Source organism: Athene noctua, chromosome 1 (assembly GCF_965140245.1).
Source record: "Athene noctua chromosome 1, bAthNoc1.hap1.1, whole genome shotgun sequence".
NCBI classification, from domain to species: Eukaryota; Metazoa; Chordata; class Aves; order Strigiformes; family Strigidae; genus Athene; species Athene noctua.
Window position 1 is genome coordinate 18864799 of NC_134037.1, and position 22420 is coordinate 18887218.

General features: G+C 37.3%; 1 protein-coding gene across 4 annotated transcripts in view; it reads left to right on the forward strand.

Moving 5' to 3' along the window:
- Window positions 1–22420, forward strand: part of KIDINS220 (kinase D interacting substrate 220) — an 80739-nt gene that overhangs the window by 34694 nt on the left and 23625 nt on the right. For all 4 annotated transcript variants that reach the window (XM_074895676.1, XM_074895675.1, XM_074895677.1 and 1 more), the window contains exons 18-22: window positions 907–1047; window positions 1699–1942; window positions 2111–2199; window positions 4104–4248; window positions 6710–6872. In XM_074895676.1, the coding sequence (XP_074751777.1) occupies window positions 907–1047; window positions 1699–1942; window positions 2111–2199; window positions 4104–4248; window positions 6710–6872 (782 nt within the window). The remainder of the gene's footprint in view (window positions 1–906; window positions 1048–1698; window positions 1943–2110; window positions 2200–4103; window positions 4249–6709; window positions 6873–22420) is intronic.

Below are 22420 nucleotides of genomic sequence, written 5' to 3' on the forward strand. Positions count from 1 at the left end.
GCTGGGTTGTATCTGATAAAAAAACATACCCATCGGGCTCTTATCAAATATTCTTTACACTCCTATTTGCAAATAAACTTCAGCAGTATGATGGCTACCTTCATAGATTACAGCTAATACATTATATAACAATATTTTTATAGCACAGAAGACCTTATCTCTGTCTTGCTACTGTATTTCTTGACAATTGTTTTTTGAGTGGTATTTATCTGGCATGACTTCAGCCATTAGGAGTTAGGTTCACCCTTTGCAATCAAAGGAGAGAAGTGGGTATTTCTGGAGAGTTATGACTTAGGTCATCTTAAATGTGCATTCAAGATGAATCTAGTGGTGAATAGATCAGGTTTTAATATCTGCCTGTGCTGCTGAAATTAGGGCAGGTGAATTTCACCTTTATTTCTATATTAAGTTGTTAAATGTGTAACTTGACGTTGAATAACTTAAAAAATTTTCGGATTGCATGTCCTGAGTAGGAATGGCTGAGCATTAGAGTAATAACATAATTTGCTTGGCTGGAAGGCAGATAGAAAATTTTAGTATACATTTTATGCAAATAAATTTTTGAGTATTAGCTGAAATGACAAATAACTCTTTTGTTACTCTTGAAATACTGATTTACAGTGCACAAATATTACTTTCTTTTTAATTAACATTGTGATGGAATTTGAAAAAGGATACTCTGTTACATTAAAGTGGAATTTGCAATTCTGCTATACATTTTTGTGGAAATAGGAAATTAAAATTTTGGCGGTGACAATTTAGGACTTTGGGTATTTGTAAGCATTTGTTTTTGTTACTGAAGTATTTTTGGGACAAGCAGCAATCTGCAGAAGGAATTATATACATTTTTGTGAGTTTTAAGTATTAGAGAGATGTCTTTTCCTTCTTTGCTTTTCATTTTTATAGGTTTTGAAATGTGAAGTGGAACTGATGGCCAAAATGGCAAAAACCATTGACAGCTTCACTCAGAATCAGACAAGACTTGTTGTAATTATTGATGGATTGGATGCTTGTGAACAGGACAAAGTTTTACAGATGCTTGATACTGTGAGTTGGATCATTTTATAAAGATGATCTCTGGATCATCTGTATGATTTCTTCCATATAGATGAGTTCAGATCCATACAGTTATCCTGTATTTTCTCTAGAAAGAAGGCATCTGTACAGAGTCTGTGTTGTAATCTTTTAACATTTGTGTACATTGGCATAACTGTAACACTAAGAGCGATGTTTTTTTTAAGTTGAAAATTAAATCCAGTAGGACTGTGCATGTTAATACTTCTGAAAATTTTTGAAATAATCAGATGTAAATTATTGAAAATTAATATCCTGTTGAAACAAACTTAAAATGTTTGAAGAGTTTTCCTACTTACTCTTGAAGTACTTTAGCATTTAAGTATTTCTCATCTAAATAATTGGGGGGGGATGAGGTAGGATGTTACTGCATGATACCTTCTTGGTGATGACTTCCACTGTAACTACTACTGCTGATTTGTCAAGTATGCTTATTTCTAATTGTGGATAAGTTCCTAATATTAGATATCTTGTATTGAAGAAACTGACATCTCTATACATCTCTTGTCCTCTCAACTTTGTAACTTGAATAGAATGAATATAAAATGTTTAGTCAGACGTTCAAAAGGTCCACAGTTACTACGTCCTATTATTGACAAGCTGTACTGTCCGTTTTTTTTGCAGGTGAGAGTCTTGTTTTCAAAAGGCCCGTTTATTGCTATTTTTGCAAGTGACCCACACATTATTATAAAGGCTATTAACCAGAATCTCAACAGTGTTCTGCGTGATTCAAACATAAATGGCCATGATTACATGCGAAATATAGTCCATTTGCCTGTTTTTCTGAATAGCCGAGGGCTTAGTAATGCCAAAAAACTGATGGTAGCTTCAACAACTAACGGGGATATTCCCTATACAGATAATGCAGGTAAGGTTATGCTGGAGGATAATATGAAAGTTACAAAAACAGTGTTCCAAAAATCTGGGGTTTGGAACAAACTATTTAAATAATTGACAGATCATTAACGTTACTTTATAGATCAGTCAGGTGTATATGAATGAAGAAAATGCCTGCCTTTCGTTTTCCTTTCCACAGGATTGCATGAAGAGGTTGACAGGAGAGTTTCTCAGAACAGTCTTGGAGATGTTACCAAGCTTGGTAGCAAAACTGCTCTCAACAGGCGGGTGAGAAAGATTTTTGAGACTAAAGGGAGATATTAGTAATACTTTTCTTCTTTTCTATTCTTTTCTTCTTTCTTTCACATTTTTAATTATGTCAACTTGGAAGACTTATCAAGGCACTCTTGAAATTAATATAAATGATCTATGTAGGAAAGGTACATTCTTAAATCAGTGGACTGATACACTATCAAACAAGGAAAGGTTTGCTTGTTCACCAAAGTGTTCTTTTCCACAAATACTTAAATTCAGCTCTCTGTGAATGCTGAGATGATAGAGCATACTCATAGTAGTTATGATCTATGTATGTATATTTTGGATTTTTGTGTATAAGCCCATTATCACTTGATCACAGGATGTTGCAACAAGGGACAGTAATTGAGCAAATCAAGGAATTTAGAATATTACAGTACCAGACTTTTACTGCCGCATCTTTACCACACTTTCTTTTTTGCTTTCTGTTGTGTTTTCCCATCTTTATGTGAAATTAGAAAGTGGTTGGATAAAAGGTATCTAGGAAGTAGTGAAAATCAACGCAGTCTAAGGATTCTGAGGTATCTGAGCTTCCATAGGTAGAGACTTGGGAAGTTTTGTAGCAGAGGAACCTGATGTTCACAAAATATCTCACTGTGTCACTCTATTTTGCTCTCTCAGAATTAGCATGGAAGTGGAATGTGTAATTTACGAGTTCTTGGCTTATATGTAAATAATGTTCAACTGTTATACAGCTAAATCAAAATTAAATTCTGGAAAATTATTTCATGTCAATCTGTTGTGGTTTGAGCCAAGGGGGCAACTAAGCACCACACAGCCACTTGCTTACTCCTTCCCCTTCAGGTATGAGGAGAAGAAAATAAGCCAAAAGACAAGGACAGGAAGGGATGGCTCACCAGTTACGATCACAGGCAAAACCAAGACTCGTTAGGGGAAGAAAAAGAACATCAATTTAATTTAAACACCAGCACCACCACTTAATTTTCTAATCAGAGTAGGACAGTGAGAAATACAAACACATGTTAAAAACACCTTCCCCCCACCCCTCCCTTCTTCCTGGGCTCAGCTTTGTTCTGGATTTCTCTCCCTCCTCCCTGCCAGTGGCGCAGTGGGGCAGGGGATGAGGGTTGTGGTCAGTTCATCACCCTTTGTCTGCCGCTCCTTCCTCCTCAGGGGGAGGACTCCTCACACTCTTCCCCTGCTCCAGCGTGGGGTCCCTCTCATGTGAGAAAGTCTTCCACAAACTTTCCTCAATATGAGTCCTTCCCAAGGGGTGCAGCTCTTCATGAACTGCTCCAGTGTGGGTCCCTGCCACAGGTCACAGTCCTCCCAGAGATAAACTGCACCAGCAGAGGCTTCCCTCAGAGTCCCGTCCTTCTTCAGGCGCAACCACCTGCTCCAGCGTGGGGTCCTCCACAGGCTGCAGGTGGGTGTCTGCTCTGCTGGTGACCTCCATGGGCTGCGGGGGGGACAGTCTGCCCTCTCACTACAGGCTGCAGGGGAGTCTGGGAGTCTCCACTCCAACACACCTTCTTCCCCCCCGCCCCGTTTTCTTTCACTGACCTCGGTGCTTGCACAGGTGTCTCCGTCACAACTCCAACTTCCCCTCCCAGGTTCTCCTTCTTAAATATGTCATCACAGAGGTGCAACCACCATCACTAATTGGCTCGGCCTTGGCCAGAGGCAGCTCTGACTTGGCACTGGGGGAGCTTTGAGAAGCTTCTCACAAGGGGCAACCTCTGTAGCCCCCTCCTCCACTCCCAAAAACCCCAACACACACAAACCCAACACACAACCTCACAGATACATGATACACAAAGGTTCTAACTTTATAATTGAGTAAAACTGAAGTATTTAAAATACATAAAAGGTTTTGACACTGATCAGTATTCCTTGCTTTTTTGTTTCATTGTCAGGATACTTACCGAAGACGCCAGATGCAACGTACCATTACCCGCCAGATGTCTTTTGATTTGACCAAGCTGTTGGTTACAGAGGATTGGTTCAGTGATATCAGTCCTCAGACCATGAGAAGATTGCTAAATATTGTTTCAGTGACGGGTAGGTGTGGCGTGTTTGTGTACGGTAAACAGTGTTGTGTTTTGGTTGCTTGTAGTTACACTCAGACTTTTTAGTGTGTAAACTAAATTTACAAATCAGTCCATGTGTTGATTTTGAAAATCCTTCTGAAGCAAACTCTTCTAGGGTACAAGCAAAGATTATAGAGTATTCTATGTAGGATTAAAAAAAATAAAATTGAGATTGTTGTTTCATTACTTCTGTTGGGAAGCAAATGATTGTAGTCTACATTTTTAGGAAGTTTTATATTTTTTAATTTGAAGTAGGATAATAAAATACATTTTTCAATTTCATAATACTCTAATGTGAACAAAGCTTGTAGTGCTGGTATCTTAAAAGGTAGACTGCAAGGCTAAACTAGGTGTGTATCCTTTACATTTTTGCTATGGGTATTTGGAGTCCTTCTTCCCTAAATGGTTGTCTGGGGCTGATGAAAGCATTTTTATGACCTGTGTTCCTTCAAAAAAATGCAATCAAGCCATTGGTATCTTTGAGGTCTAAAAATTGGAAACAACTGGAAAAAGACTTATGGAAGTCTAATAAAATCATGTTTCATGGAGTAAGTGAATGGAAAATTATTATTTACTGTCTTTTCTGTTACAGACACTAAAAGGTACTGAATAGCCTTACAGCTAACTGGTTCAGAACAAACAAATTGAGTGACTTTTCACACTGTATGTAGTTAAGTGCCTAACTCTGCAACAGTATGATATGGATGCGGGAAGTTTATGTGGATTCAGAAATAAATACCTGAAAAGTAAAATTCATCAAGTGCTAATAGAAATGAATCACAAATAACCAGGGGCTGGAACAGCAAAAGAGAATATTATTTTTTCCCCAGGTTCTGAAGCTTTTACATAAGCATTTGCTATCATACAGTATGTGGCTTCTGGGCAACTTGGACTTTTACTCAGAACTGGCTTGGTCTTTAACCAGAAAAAAATATCTTGGCAAGAGTTTGAGCTTAATTTCAGTATCCTTAACCTGTTTTTGTGTTGACGTGAAAGCCAATACCAGCTTTTACAAAAGGATCAATTTTCATGTTTTCTCTGTTCCAGGCTTTGTATTCTGAATGTTTATGATTAGCATGTGGACCCTTTTAGAAAACTGCCATTTTTTACCAGGTGCTAGTGAAACACGTTTTTTACTGTGAGGGTGACTAAGCACTGAAGCATATTGTCCAGGGAGGTTATGAAGTCTCCATCCTTAGAGATATTCAGAAGCCATCTGGACACTGTCCTGGCCAGCTGGCTCTGGGTGGTCCTGCTTGAGCTAGGGATGTTGGACCAGATGAACTCCTGAGGGCCCTCCTAACCTCAACTATTCTGTGATTCTGTGAAACAATATTAACAGTTTCTAGGAATAACTGGAAAATGTATGGGATTCACAGATATGTCAAATGCATTGTCTTTAATACTTAAGAATATTTAATACTCTTTAGCACACATATTTAGCATATTGTTAGGTTCATTAGATAAGATAGAACGCAAACAGGAAGGTTAATTCAGGAGAACTTTTTGCCAATGGTAAACAAGGTTATTGGCTCATAAAATAATGAGTAGCGTAATGATTGAAGGGACAGTAAACAGTTGTTCCTCTGCTTATGGCTGAGTTTAGGAAAGGACGAATAATGCTTTTAAAATTTGAAATATAGCTAGTTGAAAAATGTTGCATTTACTATACAGATGTTTCTGCTTTTGTTTTCTTTTGTTTCTGTTTTTTTATATCTAGTCTTGCATACAATTGTAGCTTCCCCATTGACCCATTAGATATCAGTGGTGCCTTTAAGAAGCAGTGCACCTTTGAGCTCTTCCCTAACAACAAATTGATCCTAGTTACAGCTCCCTACATTACACTTGGAGGAGGGTCTTGGAAGATGACATTAGTCCTATTCTCTGCAGCTCCTGTGCTGTATAACTCTTTCCTGAATAAAACAGGTTACTTGTTTTCTATGCCACTTTAACTGTTTTAATCCAAATTCCTGGTTTTGTGATAAAGGATCTCAGTAAATGGCAGGCAGTACTGCACTGTACAAATGGAGAACGAAGTGAATATCACTGTGTTTTGAAGGAAAAGAGTTCTGCTCTTGTGTTTTAGTTATTTCAACATTAATCAAATTATCACAAACTCTGAGTTATGTTAATGAAAATACAATCTCTAAAACTTCTGATTTCAGTAAGCCTAATAAAATTTGATTGCTAGGAAGACTGCAGTACAGTCCTACCAATAATACTAGCAATAAAAGGTTATGCTAAATGACCTTCGTCATTTTTAGAAATACGACCTATGTCTTTCTGCAATAACATTTAATTCTTAAGGAAAAAAGTTCACAGATCAAGTTAGACTTACATAGCTGTTACTTTGAGGGAAAAAAAAAAAAAAGATATCTTTCAAAAGACAAAAAAATCCCCTGTGTTTGTTCCCTCCTTCACTGTTATATTAGGTCGTTTATTGAGAGCTAATCAGATCACATTCAATTGGGATAGACTGGCCAGTTGGATCAATCTCACAGAGCAGTGGCCATATAGAACATCGTGGCTCATACTGCATCTTGAAGAGACTGAAGGTGTTCCAGATCAGCTGACTTTAAAAACCATCTATGAGAGGTAAGTGTTATTCTGGTAATGGTATGCACTTTCAATGATTACAGAAGTGGTCATTATTAATGATTATTAGAATAACATGACTTTCAAAGAGCTACCAAGTTGTAATCTAAAATTCTCACAATCTCACTTTCTTTTGTTAACTTTTGGAAACTTTCAAATTACTTTTGTTGCTATTTAATGTACCATGTATGAATGCATGCTATGTCTTAAAAACAAAGAGAATTATACTGGAATTCTTTCCCTGATAGCTAGCTGTGCTTCTGTCTCTTGATATAATTTTCATCTCTACCTTGGCCAAGCTAGAAGTTGTTTGTGTTTTTTTCCTTAGTTAGAAATCTGAACTAAGATCTGCAAGAACTGCCTTTATTGGTAAAGATCTCTGAAGGTTTGGTGCTTAGCAAGTGTGCTTGAGGCTATGACAGTGCCTTGTGCTGCAGTTAAGGAATACGAAAGTGAAGCATGACTTTCTCCATTGCTGGTACAAGCTGCTGTCCAACAGAGCTGTCTAGGCATTGCAACTGAGAATAAATGGTCCCTGTGTTGTCAGTGAACATGCCTCTCCAGAACCTGGCTGTTTGTAAGAAAGGACTTGTGGATTGTGACAAGTGACCTGATGACAGTGGGAGGAGTGGAACAGAAGGAATGTCACTGGGAGTTGGGCCTATAGGAAAAAAGCAGAATCTGAGAATGAAAGTCAGTGAGAGGAAAGAAGGGTTTGACTTGTGTGGGAACAAACGAGATCAGGTGAAAAGAACAGCTGAAGTAAAGAGGGAAGACTGGGATTGATTGAACAAATTTCCAGAAAAACTAGAGACTTTGCAGGGTCCAAGGAAAGAATAGAGAGGAGAATGAACTTGGACAGAAAATTTTGGGAAGGTGCCCTGCACTAAGAGTCAAGGAGTGGGAGAAGAACTGGATGAGGGTCTGGGATAGACTAGAAGTGGTTGAAGTGTTGAGAATAGAAATAGAATTGATTGGGAAAGACTACAAGAGTGGATCATATTAGGAAGGGAAAGTCGAGGGGTTAATGTCTGAACACGGAGAACTCAGAAAGTAGAGGGACAAGGGTGCACTGGGCATGATGAGGCTGAGGATTGAAGATCCACAAAGAGGGCAAATAGTAGACTGGAGTGACTTCAAGTTAAATGGTTGTTGCTGAAGTATCAAACTTCAAAGGTAAATAAATGCGTGATTAGAAAACACTTTTCTCTAGAGAGTGGATCCAGTTTCCAAGTTTTGCATGTCCTCTGTGAGTGTAAGATATCTGTGAAATCATAGATAAAGTAATGGGAACTCGCCTCTCCATTGTGAGTTCACACGGCTATTGTCACATATTTATTTGATCAGGTAAGTAAAATAATTCAGAATCATCAGAGATTCCCTCTCCTATCATGTGTTCCAGTACTCCTGCTGTAGATATTTCTAACTTATCTTTACTTAGATTTGCTGTATGTCATGTTTAATAATTTAATATTTTCAGCATTTATACAACAAACTCATTACAATCTTCGGATTATTAGCATCAATAGTAACAAATCACTTCGGAGTGATCTAAGTCCAAAGCTATCTTCAAGACATAACAATGTTTATGTTTTCTGATAAACCAGAGGTATTAGGGACCTGAATTGTTCTCACAAATGGGTACTAGTAATTCCAGTATAAACCAACGTTAAATCTGTAATAAATCAACATGAGGAGAAGGAAGGGACAGTCACAGCTGAATGTGAATGACTGACGGGTTCTGAATTATTTGCTAGTACAGACCCTTGAGCTGTTGATAATTCAGTGCCAACTGGAGTGTGTCCGGGTTTGTTAGTTCAGGTGTGGAGAAGATTCACAAGTCCTGCGATGCTGTTTTGCCTCTTGCTATGCAAGTTGTGTTTGGGAGTAATACAGCCACTTGAGTGCTAATTCATAACTGACAGTTATAAATGTATAAATACAGGGTTTAAAATGGATCTGTAAGGTGAAGAAACAGTGAGGAACCCTATACCATATATTGGACAAGGAAAGGTGATGATCTTTAAAGTAGAGCTGTTTGTATTCTACCTGCAATACGAGGAAAACAAGGAAAAGGAAATGAGAAACAACACTCAGGATTCTCTCTTTAGCAAAAAAATACGAACAGGATTATTTGATATGAAAATGATAAAGCTACAAGGCTGAGTTTCTTTGACTACTTAATTGTTTAAAAAAAAAGGTTCATAATAATAAAATTGCCACATGCTCAGATGCTTGTCTTTCTCAGTCACTTCTGCTGAACCTTTGTAAGGAACTAAATATGTAACTCTACTGATGTAGTGACAAAGCTGAGATCTCATCTCTCTTGTGATTTGGGTGATCATCTTTACCGTATGCTGAATATGAAAAGCTCTGTGAACTCTTTTCTGGGATTATCTCATGCTCTAAAAATTCTGTTTTATCCAAAATAATCTCTTCTGTGGTATTGTTACTCTTTTTATCTACAACTGTTTGAAGTTATTTGGCTTGAATATCTGTTTCTGTATCAGTTCAAAGTAGAGTATTTACTTTAGTTCCTCATCTAAAACTGCAGTTTCTGTTTTCTAAAGTTTTCTAGTCTATAAAGCATCTTTCCCATGTGGAATCCCATTAATAGATACCAGATTTTGGTACTTTTATAGCCTCTGTTGCTGTACTGAGTTTGTCTTCCCTGCCTTTTATTCTGCAAAGATTTTTTTTTTTATTATTATTTCGGTACTTTAGAAAGGGAGCAAGAATATAATTTTCCTCGTATTGAATAGTTTGTGTCAATCTATTTTTACTGTGACAGTGCAAATTCTTCTTGGGTTTTTTTGCTGCATTTCTGAACTCTTAAGTGAGTGGGGAGAGGGATCTGCTTGGACATCTCCCTTGGATGAAGGATATCTTGTGGTTTCTGTGTTAAGTGTAGGAGTTCGATCACATTCTCCTTATAAGCAGAACGCTTTGATACTATAGTTACTTTCCCAACTTTTAAAATACCGTGTTAAAAAGCTTGTGAATCACCAGTGAGAACCCTCCATTGCCTTCCTCTTAGCTGCTGCCTATGTGGGGTAGAGGGTGAATGCAATGGATCGTTCTGTTACAGGCACCTTCAAGAGTTACCCTAGTCAGTTTGTGTGCGTGCTGAGTGTGGTAAGTGGTAATAAAACGTGTGTTGTTTTAGTGCTGTATCTTTGGAGGCACATTATAAGCAGCTCTGACTATCAGTACCGCTGATGCTGCGGGGAGCGGGGTTTGGCGCAGGAGCGAGCCGCGGTGCCGGCGTGTGGGGCGGCGCTGTGCCGGCAGATGGCACTCGCAGGATGGCTGCCTGGCCAGCCTTGGCTCCCACAGCCTCTGATCGCTTGTTTGTCTTAACATATTCTGTACTCATGTTTAACGTTAGTGATCGTTTTCGCTAGATGCTTTGTTTTTCAGTATTTCAAACAATAAGCAATACTTTCACAACATACAAAAAGTATAGTAAAATGGAAAGAAACAAGTAGTCAGGCATTAAGAAATGAAAGAATCAAAATAGTCTGCAGTTAATTCCCTTCTATGCATGCATTAAGATATGTAATTTATATGGTCATATGCTATTTTCCCTCCGTAAGATTCCTGTCTTGTAATGTCCAGAATTTATTTTGCAAACTGTATAGACAGGCTATGTAGTAAAGGGGAGGGCCACTCTCTGTCACTGCTCGGTGCTGTCTGTTGTACTTGAAAAGAATGCAGTAGTAAGATTGAATTAAGACAGCTGAAAGCTGCTCTAGAACTATTTGTCAGAGTTTGTGTGACACGGGACTATCATATGTTTTGCTTGGACACTAATTTTGTCTCCTTTGGGAGGAGGTATCCAGTTTATGGTTCTGTAGGCTGATACTAGTAAGCTCTCTGTTCAGAGCTGTATCTGAAGGTAGTGGGAGCTCTGCTTTCAGTAGGTGGAGTACTCTGAAAAAACCCTGGATATCTCAACTTGATTACTAAATAAATGTGCCTGTATCTCTGTGCTTCAATTTGTTACTTTTTAAAAAAAGCTAACTAATACATTCTTACTGTGAAGGATTGTTGGGAAAGTAAGATTGTTTGGGAAAGTACTTTCCTACAGATAGTATGATGGATATGAAGACAGTATTGATGATTATGAAACAGTTCTGTCAGGAGTCGTGACTTACTGTATCATACTATGCAGAGATGGGAAAACCTATTGAATATTACACTGGCAATGTTTTCCCAGGGTCTTAAAAAAAACCCAAAAGACCACCAAAATTAGACACCTCTGTGTACAATCTTTATTTAGACTTCTCTCTTAGTAACAGATAGAGACACTATGTAATTCTTTTGTAGAGAGGAACAAGTCCATGCTTTGTAATTGTGTCAGACTTTGAAAATAGAAAAATGCTGAGTCTACATTGTTGGCTTTCCTTTCAGATTCTGGAGAAAAATGTCTTTACTCTTTTTACATCCTTAAACTGATTTGCTCTATCATCTCACTTCTATTCGCTCACTTCCAGCCTTTCTCTTTGCTGGTCTGGATCTTTGTTTGGGTTAGCTTTCAGTTGGTATACTTATTAGCTACTGGTATTTACTCCTTTGGGTTTGTGCTGCCTTTTCAAGTCATTTCTCATCTTCAGAATTTTCATCTCTCCTTGAAGGTTCAGCTTCTAATTCTGATTTCTTGTCTGTTGTGTTCTCCTTTATCTTTTCTGTTTAGGTTGTTCTGTGGTCAAGCCCACTATTGTCATTACTGACCTCTCCATCCTGGTCTACTTTAATTATTTTTTCAATTTTATTTATAATTGTGACATACTGTTAATACTCCTCCACGTTTTTTGTATGTGTTCTCCATGTTGCTGTAAAGAGTCTTCCTAATGTCAGTTTTGTGTGATGCCAAAATGGTTTGCAGAAGTTGCAAAAAACAAGTTTTTAAAACCCTGAAGTGGAATAAAATACATGGGCTTTGTGTAAATGAAGTTATAAGAGAATTAAGTTGTCAGATTAAAGCAAGTCTCTGTTGAATGTTTGCAACTGATAGTTCTCAGATTTGTAAATTAGCCAGCCATGGGAAGTGCTCTCTTGTGAAAAATAAATGAAACATCTATGGCACCAGAATAAATGTCAGTGCCAGATCTAAATAAATGGTATACTGCAAAAAGCTACCATGACTTTTATAGAGAGCAAATATGTTTCAAGAAACTGAATTCTCAACAGTTAATGAACATGTGAAGAAGGTAATGTAATATTTTGAAATTTAAGAAATTTTAATCAAGATCTTGATCTAAGAACATGTAAATGTATTGAAATGTAAATAACAGGCAAGATTGCCTCAGGAAAACAAAAGAAGAAAGTGAAAGATAGGAATAATAGTCTCATGAAAAACTTTCAGGAAAAGTTTCCAGAGACAGTACTTGTGCTCGTTGACATACCTGTAAATGGTCTGGCAGAGGGAGATGATGTAATGTGAGGGTATAACCAGGACAGCTGTTTCACAGAGGGTTGTGGAAGTAGCTATGAATAAATTGCAGATCAAAGTCATGGTGGATATAGGTGTCATAACATATCAGGGAGAATGATCTCATCTGTAATCCTGCTAGCGTAGTAAATGTGCTGTAGATCTGCATTGAGGAAAGAAATTCACAAATCATTGCTGATTTCTCTGAAAAAATACGTTCAGTGTTCAGCAACAGTCAGGAAATGAAACTGTCTTTAGGAGTTATTATCAAAGCAGTGGAAAGAAGGGGAAGGTCTTGTGTTACACAAATCTATAATGTATCTAAATTCTAAACACTTTGAGATTCTAGTCATCACATTTCAAAGGAGTTGTACCAAAGTAGAGAAGATATTAAAGAGGATGGGGAGAGCCCTAATCTCACTTCAGATTTTGCTGTGAATATCATCACTGTCCAATTTTCCATGCAGTGAGGAGTTCCAGTTTTGCGTGAATACTTTCTCGTCTCTTTTTTTGGATTCTCAAGTCTTCCTCAGTGTAAGACATTTGAGTAATTTGTTTCTTTTCCCCCAAGGCCTTAGTTTTTCATTTCAGTTTGAGACTCAGAGTTTTAGTCATCTTACTTTGTTCTTGATATTTTCTACTGCTTAAGGCTGTAGATTGCAGTGATTTGATATTGTCACCTTGTTGATTAAAAATCGTGCTATTAAAGCTGATTGTGTGGGAGGGAATGTCTTCTCAGTCCCTTTCCTCATTAGGTTTACTCACTAAATGAGATAGTCTGCTGAACACATTTTATCTGTTTATATCCTTCTGATCACAGCAGAAACCAAAGTCTTCAGCACTTTGTCTGTTGGGAGATGTTCCTAGAGTCACTAAAGTAATTTTGTGACCCTCTTGCCTGCGGGCCTTTGTCCTTCTGAAATCTGTAGGTGTTAGGGAGAGTTTCTGCATCTATGAGCTAACCAGTTCTCTTGTAGATATGGCAGATTTACCAGCCTGTCACTTCCTGTAATGGTTTAACCTCTGCTGGGACCGGAGAGCACGTGTCCGTTGCCCCTCCCCCACCCACAGCCGGTCGGGCTGGAAGTTAGGCACAAACCCGGGCTGAAATAAGAAGAAATTTAATACAACAGAGTGATAAACAATCTGAACAACAACAGTAGCAATGATAACAACAATAAGCAACAATAATAGTGAACAAGATAAACGATATACAGAGAAATACCACTAAATGGTCACGGAAACAGGTTCCCTCCACCGAGCCCGCCAAAGAGCAAGTAAAAAAGGTTCTGCCTCTGGACCTGATGTCAGCATGGTATGAATAACCCAGCTGGAGATCCCTTCCCCCTCTCTCTCTGCTGGGGAAACCTAACCCTATCCTAGCTGAACCAGAACACTTCCTAAAGCTGTTAGTAGCTGGACTGTCTTCACTGCTAAAGTCTGTTCCATGTGTTAAGGTTTATAGAGTTGAAAGTGAAACTTCAGGCATGTGTGTATAGGCTTCTTGAGTTCAAGAATGCAATTCAGAAAATGACTGACTAAACTTATAAACACTTGAAAAACTATGGATGTCTGAATTTTTACCCCCGAAATTCCTGCAACATCTACAGTTCGACTGGTGGGAATGCCCGGGATTGCTAATGCGAGGCCTAAGTTGAGTCTCAAGATGCTTACCTTGCATCTAGAGCCTGTTCAGTGTCCTTAAGAGTCAGTAGTTGAAGCCCTTACAAAGCCTGAACAAATAAATGTGATTTGAGCATGTTTGCAGCAGATGAGGTTTTGCACAAAACATAGCAGCAAAGCCTACTTTAATTGGAAGATAGATGTGTTTAAATCTGTTATACCAAGTGCTGGGGCAGGCTCTGTCATAAGTTGCAGGTACCTTCTAGTCCCGTTGAGCATGAGTTGTCCAGGCAGACACGGTAACTGTAGTAAAGTTCCAGTTGGCCTTTGAAATGAAAATGGCAGGGAACACACTGCAGGCTACCAGGACAATTTAATGACCTACCTGTTATGGAGGACCCCTTGGAAAAAGAGTCAGTACAAAGTTGATTTCTTCATGGTCACATCTGGATACTATTGGGGTATAGCATTCACCCAGGAATTTGATATATCCATGGTAAGTACTGTCCTCTTTCTCATGGGGTTAGTATCTAGATTTCATATTTTTTCTGAATATAATTCTAGCCATTACCTGGTGAAACTTTGAGAATTGTAAGGCTGGTGTATTTGGGGAGATAGTCGTAAGAGAGACCATGACTCACTGTCTCTGTGCTTAAAGATACTCACTGGGGAGATGAGAGTGCGCCCCCCAGAACTGAATTTACAATTTGTTTAATGATACAAAATTCAGGTATTCACACAACTTTCTATTCAAACGTATCCTACTTGGCTGATTTTGATGTTATTCTGTTTGTCGTGCTTGATGTCATGAGTGAAAGTCCTACCTGTCGTTCTTTGCCCAGGCTTTGCTCAAACTGGGGTATTAAGACAGGGCTTATCAATTTTTTTATGAGGGTATCAGCAAATAGTTGCTGGTCTCTGAGTTTCTGTGGGGTGGCTGTTCTTATATATTCACTCAAAATATTAGAACATGAAAGCTTGGCTCTGGATAGAAGAAACTCTCATGAGCCATCTGTTCACATTAGGATCTCCACCCTTACTTGATCTCCTTGAAAACATGCTTTTTGGGAAGCTGAAGGAAACTGTGGAAATCAGGAATCTTAAATACTGATTTTGAAAAAAAGATATATATCTTTCAGGATGAGAAAATGGTTGTGCTTTCCTTAGAGTTGTAAGTAACCATTATTTAAAAATTAACATATCACTTGGGTTTAATTTAACCTCTGCAGTAAAGTATTTGTGCACGTATGTGTGCATGCCTACCTATGATGGATGTCAAATTGGATGGCAAAATGATGAGTCAAAGCAGAACACACCAAATTTAGAAGAATAACATAATAGCTTTCTTTTATTCAGGATACTTTTGTGTGCGTGTGTGACTAAAGGATCTGAGACAGCCATAGCTTATTACTTTTTTTAATGCTTTTGCAACTCTTACACCATTCTGAGGAACAGTTTGTGGAAGACTTCTGCTCTATCTGATTTATCAGTAATGGAAAGTGTCTGTGGCTCTTCATTTCTTCAGTTCTAGATGTTATCGTTCCAGTTGTTCCAGCACTGGTACATGATTTTGCTTGCTTTTTTCCCAGTCTTTCTACTGATGTTAACTCTTTTTGTAAGCAACCAAAGAAATAGTTATCTCTGGTAATGTTAACCAGAGAAATACTTCATTTTAGGTTACTAGACAACTCATCCTGTGTTTCTCTTGTTTAGGGTTTTTTTGGGTTTGGTTTTTTTTTTTTTCGGATTAAAACTGGTAAAAACTAACTTAGTTGGAAGTGGAACAGTAGTTGATTACTTTGGTTTGGAGTTCTATAGCGTAGTTTAATTGGTGCTGTGTTTTACTGATAAATTCCGATCTTTTGTGTGATATGCCCATGTGAATCAAATTAGGAAATCACTTAGGCAGATTAAAACATTTTTCTGTTTCACGTACAATTGAATATTTCTACTTCATTATTTACCACTTCAATTTATGAACGTGAATTTACAGCATACTAAAAATACCACCAAGTTATAAATGATATTAAATTATTAAAGAAATTGATTTCATAAAAAAAAAATCAGAAAATAGTATTCTGTAGCACTAGTAGTAAAATTTATTTTTCCCCATATAAAGGCTCATTTATTTTTATAGCAATTTGATGACACATCTGCTTGCTTTATTCAGCTGAAAAGAAAATGTTGGTTCTTGGTGTTTTGTAAAATTACTTTGTTAAATTATTTTCGAAATCGTTCAACTTTTAACAAATGACATTTGATACTAACATTGGAAAGCAATTTCAGCTAATTAAGTAGATCCTTCTATAAACCATTGGAACATTAAGATGACAAACTGTTCATTCAGGATTATTTTAATTGGTACAATTATTGTAATTTTGTTGCAATTATGTGTTGAGCTAAAAGCTTTTGTCTAAATCATTTGAGGGTTTTTTGTTAATATACATAAGTAAGAAGAAAAGAAGTAAAATAAAAACTGAAGATAAGCATTATCTGTCTACTTTTTCATTACAGTGCTTTAGACAAGTATCTATTAAATTATTCTTTTTTAAATGTATGTTGCATGTTTTCAGCAAATCTCTAGCAATGTTAAAATTGAGCAAGAACATTTGAAATGTAACTTTTCTGGAAGGTTATTATGTTAATTCCAATTTTGACACTGTTTGAATACTTTTTAATAGAAAGGGTAAAATTAACTTTTAAGGGATTTGTGAGTTTTATAAAATCTATTGATGTATTAATTTAAGAAGTGTAGCTTTTTAGTGATTATAGAAATTGAAAATGAAAAAGCTATGGAAGGTGCCACATTCATCATTCTGGTTATAATGTTCTCCGGAATCATCTTTTGCCCAGGCCAGGTTTAAATAAATCACTTCCTTTAAGTAGACAATTTAATATTCTCGCAGGCCTCACAGTGAGGTATTACTTCTAAACATTTAACACGCTTTTGGTTTTTCAGTTTCCTTTTATTGCCTCCTACTTAAAACGCAGGACACAACGTTACTATGTTTCTTACTGTCTAATAATGTGGTCTCATAGTTAAAAGGCAACATACCGGTTGAGTAGTAGGTGTTTATTGCCCAAACTATCTACTAAATAGACCTATGTGAGGCAAGGCATAAAAGACAAGTAAAGAGAGTACCAGAGGACAAGACAAGTAAGAATGAAGTTCAGATGAAAAGGTAACAGGGAGAGAAAAAGGATTGAAGCAAACACTAATCAAAACAAGTCAGAGGAGTGTTTTTAGCTTATTTTAGTTACCTTACCTTTAGTTATGCTTACAGTATAGTTAATGTGCATTAATGACATCTCTCAAAAATGCTCCTGAGCATATTTCAGATCTCTCCGAGCACCAATTGATAGTAGTTTGGGGTAGAACATAGAAACCTCAGTTTTAACAACACTACAAACAATTTCAGGAAAGAAAAGTTATTTTCAGCCTGTGTAAGTCAATTCATAACGCTTCTGTACTTTGTGGGGAATTAATAAAATTTGGAAATAAAATTAGAGATTATGGCTTTTTGTGTCTGCTGAATGTCAAAAATAGAGTGCTTATTCAAAACCTGAGAACATGGGAAAATATTGTGAGGTAGATGGTAAGCTGGAAATGCATCTCTTGGCTGTATACTGCTAGTGGCCCGTGTCCTGGCTCTTACCCCACAATAAATGTGATGTAATCTGTCTCTCAGGAAAAAGCAGGAGATAAAATACTTCATATTCAGAAAAGGCTTGTGTCTCATGTTGCTGTAAAAGCCTACTACTGAGCAGTAGCATGGAATATCAAATTCTTTGGAAACTGATGCTCTAGTATTCCTTGCAACAGATTGCTCATATGCCCATGCTATAAATTTGCCTCATTAGATCAACTCCTTTATAAGAAGCTTCTTCAAAAGGGTAAGATCAGGTAATCTGAATGTTGTATAAAGCAACTAGTCTGTCTTTGGTCCTGGTTGACTTGAATTTTGGTTATTAACCTATTAATGTGGTATAGCAATTGCAGTTTTGCCTTCTGTTTCTGGGTAGTATTTGCAACAGATGGATTAGTCTTTGACTTACTCTGAGAAATGGAACTCATGCTTCTATGAGGGAAATTTTTGCCATGGACTTTTGAAGTAGGAGTGTCCTTTTGCCTGGGCCTGTGTGCCATAACATAGCCCCAGAAAAGAATCTTGTACTGGAGACTAGGATGAACCATGGTTGCTTCTAATGTTAGAGGACCTGCAAATACTTGCTGAATTTCTGAGGTCCTACAGGTGGAGATATTGGATAAAAGAATCCCTGCGTAAAACCATAAAGCAGCTTTGTAACTGAAATTCAATAATCAAAATACCAAAACCAAATTAATACAGTATTCTTGTATTTCATTTGTGTGAGTGATCTTGTTGGACTTGTCAGCTAGTGAGACATAATTACTTCTTTGTTTACAGAGTAGTTTTGAGCAGTCTTAGGTTCTTCTGCTCTACTGTTTTGCTGCTTTTCCATCTGTGTAATAAATATACCGATTTTTAAAAATTTCTTTGCCATCTGTAATTCAAATAGCACTGCAAAGCTGTGGATGAATCCAGGCATTTGTAACTGTATTAACTTTTTTTTTTTAATTATAAAGAATGCTGGTCTAGGGTGTATTCTGGAAAGTTGTATTAAAATTAGACCTATTGAATATGGCTCAGTGACAGTGCGTGATACTGGGTGTGGGAGATTAGCTTACTAAATATCAATCTTAAGGATCAAAATAGTTTTTCTTTCTGAAATGATCAAAGGCAGCATCACTCAGAAGAGGTGCTTTATCTACTGTTACTTGAATTGGATAGTTAGAATCAGTTTTGCAAAGCAAGCTTTCCTGAATACCTACAGTAATAGGAGCTTTTAAATAGCTATTGCATCTGTTCAGTGAAGTCTCTGTGCTGCTCAATATGCAGTAAGGGGTATATAATTTTTGTCTAGATAGATATATCAAACTATACCTTTCTCTTTTTTTGGTCTTTATTGATAAAACATTGATTCCTTTATGCTTTAGTATTGAGTGTGCGATGACTTTTTATCTCTGCCTTTATACAAGCGTGTATGTGAGCAAATGCTGGTTTTCAGTGTTCAAATAACTTGTTTCAAATTTCAGTTTGAAACAATGTGTTCAAGATATGTGTGAGAATTTTTAATCCAGAAAAAAAGCACCCTTAGGCGTAAAGATACACTGTCACTATACTGACCACACATGCAAAGAGTAGGTTAAATAACTTCAGAGCAAACCATTATATTATTAGTATTTGATTATTAGGGATTAGTGATCAGGTGTCTAATCAGCAGACTGTTAAGCATCAGAATTTCGTATTGCATTCCAAAGCAGCCCTGTTTTTCTAGTTTTCTGTCTCTCAGTATCAAACCTTTAGAAAAAAATATTTGTGTCACTTTTAATAAGTTTTTTCATTGTTTTAAGCAACACTTGTTGCTTAAACTGTATTGAAAAGAAAATTTAAAAGGCATGTGAAAGATAAAACATGACATGCCTTCATGCTCATGCCTTCTGTTGCTCTAGTTATTATTTAATAACAATTAACTAGGTCTGTTGCTTTTTATGGAGTGCAAAAGTTAAATGACTCTTGTCCACGTAGTTACTTGCTTCTGTAAAACTCATGGGGGGGGGGGGGGGGGGGGGAAAGGTGTGCAAAGAGTAACTTGTAGAACTTCTTTGTTTTCACCTTCATGGAGAGAGGTTTGGAAAGAGCAGGGGAAAATGGCCCTTCTGGGTTTGAGGACTTGCAGAGGATTAACTTTCCACCAGTCCAGCAGCAACAGGGCAGGCCGCTCCATGAGAGAGGGCAAGCTGGGACCTGGGGAGAACAGCAAGACAGGGAGGGTGTTGTCCTCATGTGCAAGGAGTGCAGTATCACAGTAGCCAAGCAGGAGATCAGAGCAGGTTCAGTGACAGTAACTAGGGACAGCAAACGGCCCAGTGGTCTGTAGCCACAAGGCACATTTTAGGTCAAGCCAGTGAGTCAAGGTCATGACCAGTAAGGTATATAGATGCAGCTCAGGCAAGGACCAAGGGGAAAGGCCTGAGCTTGAAGGCAGTTTTTGAATCAAGTAAGAGAAACCTCTAATGAAGCTTCTTGGAGCTCTTATCACAGCAATCTGATCCAGGTTACTCAGGTGAACTGCGTCAGAGCTGGCCTTGAGCACAGGCGGTGAAACCGCTGGCCGGAGGCTGGAGAAAGGGGCGATAGAGCCTGTTGGCATACTCCAGGACCTGATGTAACCAACCAAACAGGGAATGTGGGCACAGCACAGCCTTCATTGTGGATGAAGGTAGTTGATGCTGTTGCCAGTTTACTACCACCTGGTTGGGTGATGAAGGATCACATTTTGTGGTGGTGACCATCTCCTGCAGCAGGTGGTGAATAGGCTGTGTCATGTATAGCCCAACAGCCTGGCATCTAAGCTGTGCTGGCTACATTCAGTGCTGGACCCACTGTTGGACCATGGTGGTTTTCCAAGTCAATTGTGGAAGTGCAAGGTGAACATAAACTAGAAAAAATTTGGAGAAAATTTAGTCTCTTGAATGGAAGATTAAATGACGTACCTATATGTACTTGTAGTAAATTATTTTTATTTCAGAAAAATTCCAAAAATAATCCATCATTGTTGGAATATAACCTAATCCACACTGAAAGCAGTTTTTAATTTTAGCTGTGCATGGAAAGGACACGTGCAGAATAGTGGAATGAATTTTTAAGGTTGTCTTCTGTCAATGTAATGTTCTGTTTTGGGCTCATTCCTTTTAAATTCAAGTAGTTTCTCATGGAAACAGACACTCTGACAGTTTTTGATGTTTTTGATTTAAAGAAGAATTATTCTGCCTCAGGAAAATCTACCTCCAAAAGGAGAATAAGGTGTTCACAGTGCTTTATTTTTAGATCTGTGTGCTTGTATTTTAGAAAAGTAACTCCTAAAGTGCTTTACATGCTAACCTTTTATTTTTTATCTGGGAAGTACAGGCACATGCGATTTTTATGGCTCCTTGCCAAAAGATTATCATTTACATAAATATTTCTTTCAGAGGCGTAGTTTAAGACATTGAGCTCAGGAGGTTAGAATAGAGACTTCAATCTGCACACCAGCAGTGGGCTATTGGCTTCTGAACAGTAGCTTTGTTCATCGTATTCAGAACACTGTTCGCATTCAGACTTAAGTAGAGCTGGCATTAAAATTCAGCTAATTTCTTTCATGTGATTCATCAGCTGTGTGTTTTATTTAAATCTATGTCACATTCTCTTGGCTTTTTATTTTGTAGATTTAAGTGTTGAAGTAGGCCACCCTTTAACTCTTCACTCCCTGACTTAAAAAAGTGACTTAATTTTCATTTGGGCAGTGTTGAACTCTTGTCTAGAATACTACAGTAAATATATATATATATAAAAAACTGTGTATTAGTGCTTTTGGGGTTTTTTGCATTTCTGGTGTTTGAATAAAAACATATACATTTACAGTCAGTTTAGTCATAGTTTTATATAAGGCAAAATAGAAGAACCTAAGGTAGTAGCTAAATATTAATGTAAAATACTTCTCAGATTCTGTTGAGTATACAAGTTTTACTTTAATACTGCTAATGTTTTGGGTTTTTTTCTCTGACCCATTGACTCCTGAGGTGAAGGACCACTTTTAGCTCCTATTAGATTTCTTTAAACACTGTTGGAGAACCTATCCATTCTTTGAAGCTGTAAACTACAGGGTGTGAAGTTTGTCTACAGAAACACCATCTTTTATTCTCTTAAGGCTGGAGCCTTTGAAGCCTTACATACACTGAATTTCCCTAAAATGGATAATCCCACTGCTGTCTGGATGACTGCTCATAATGATTTACAAGATCAGAACCTTTGTTACAATAACCTACACTTGCTGTTATGCTTTATATTTGATACATTTTCCTATGCTGTAGAAGTAAGAGCCCACTGTGAATAAAGTTATTTGTAGATACTTGCTTATGACAGCATGGTATAGCAGTATCCTCCATCTGTTAGGTACATGGTCCATTCAGATGTTTTCTGGTAAAATTTATAGGAATTTGTTAATTCTACTTTTAGTATAGGGCAAGACTGTTCAAAAAGATGAGACTGAAAGATGATGAATACAGATTTTTGATGTCAGAGTTGCACTTCAAGTATCTAGCATTGATTCTCAATTCTTTTATTTATCTTAATATTAAATGCTAAATATTCTGTGTAAATTCTGCCACTGTTGTCTCTGGAATAATCCCATGGTACATAAAACTCTACTTTTTATGGAGGATCTAAAAATAATGATAAAAGATCATTGCTTTAAAAAAGCTAACAAATTGTGAAATAAGGTAAGATCATTTGGCTAATGATAGATTTAGTTTATTCGTTGTATTAAAAATACAATTCAATTACAGATTTTTTTTTTTGTTCTTTTCATAGGCACGAGTGTGTATTTATTTAATGTAAGAGATTATTGGTTGCGCTTCAATAGATTACTG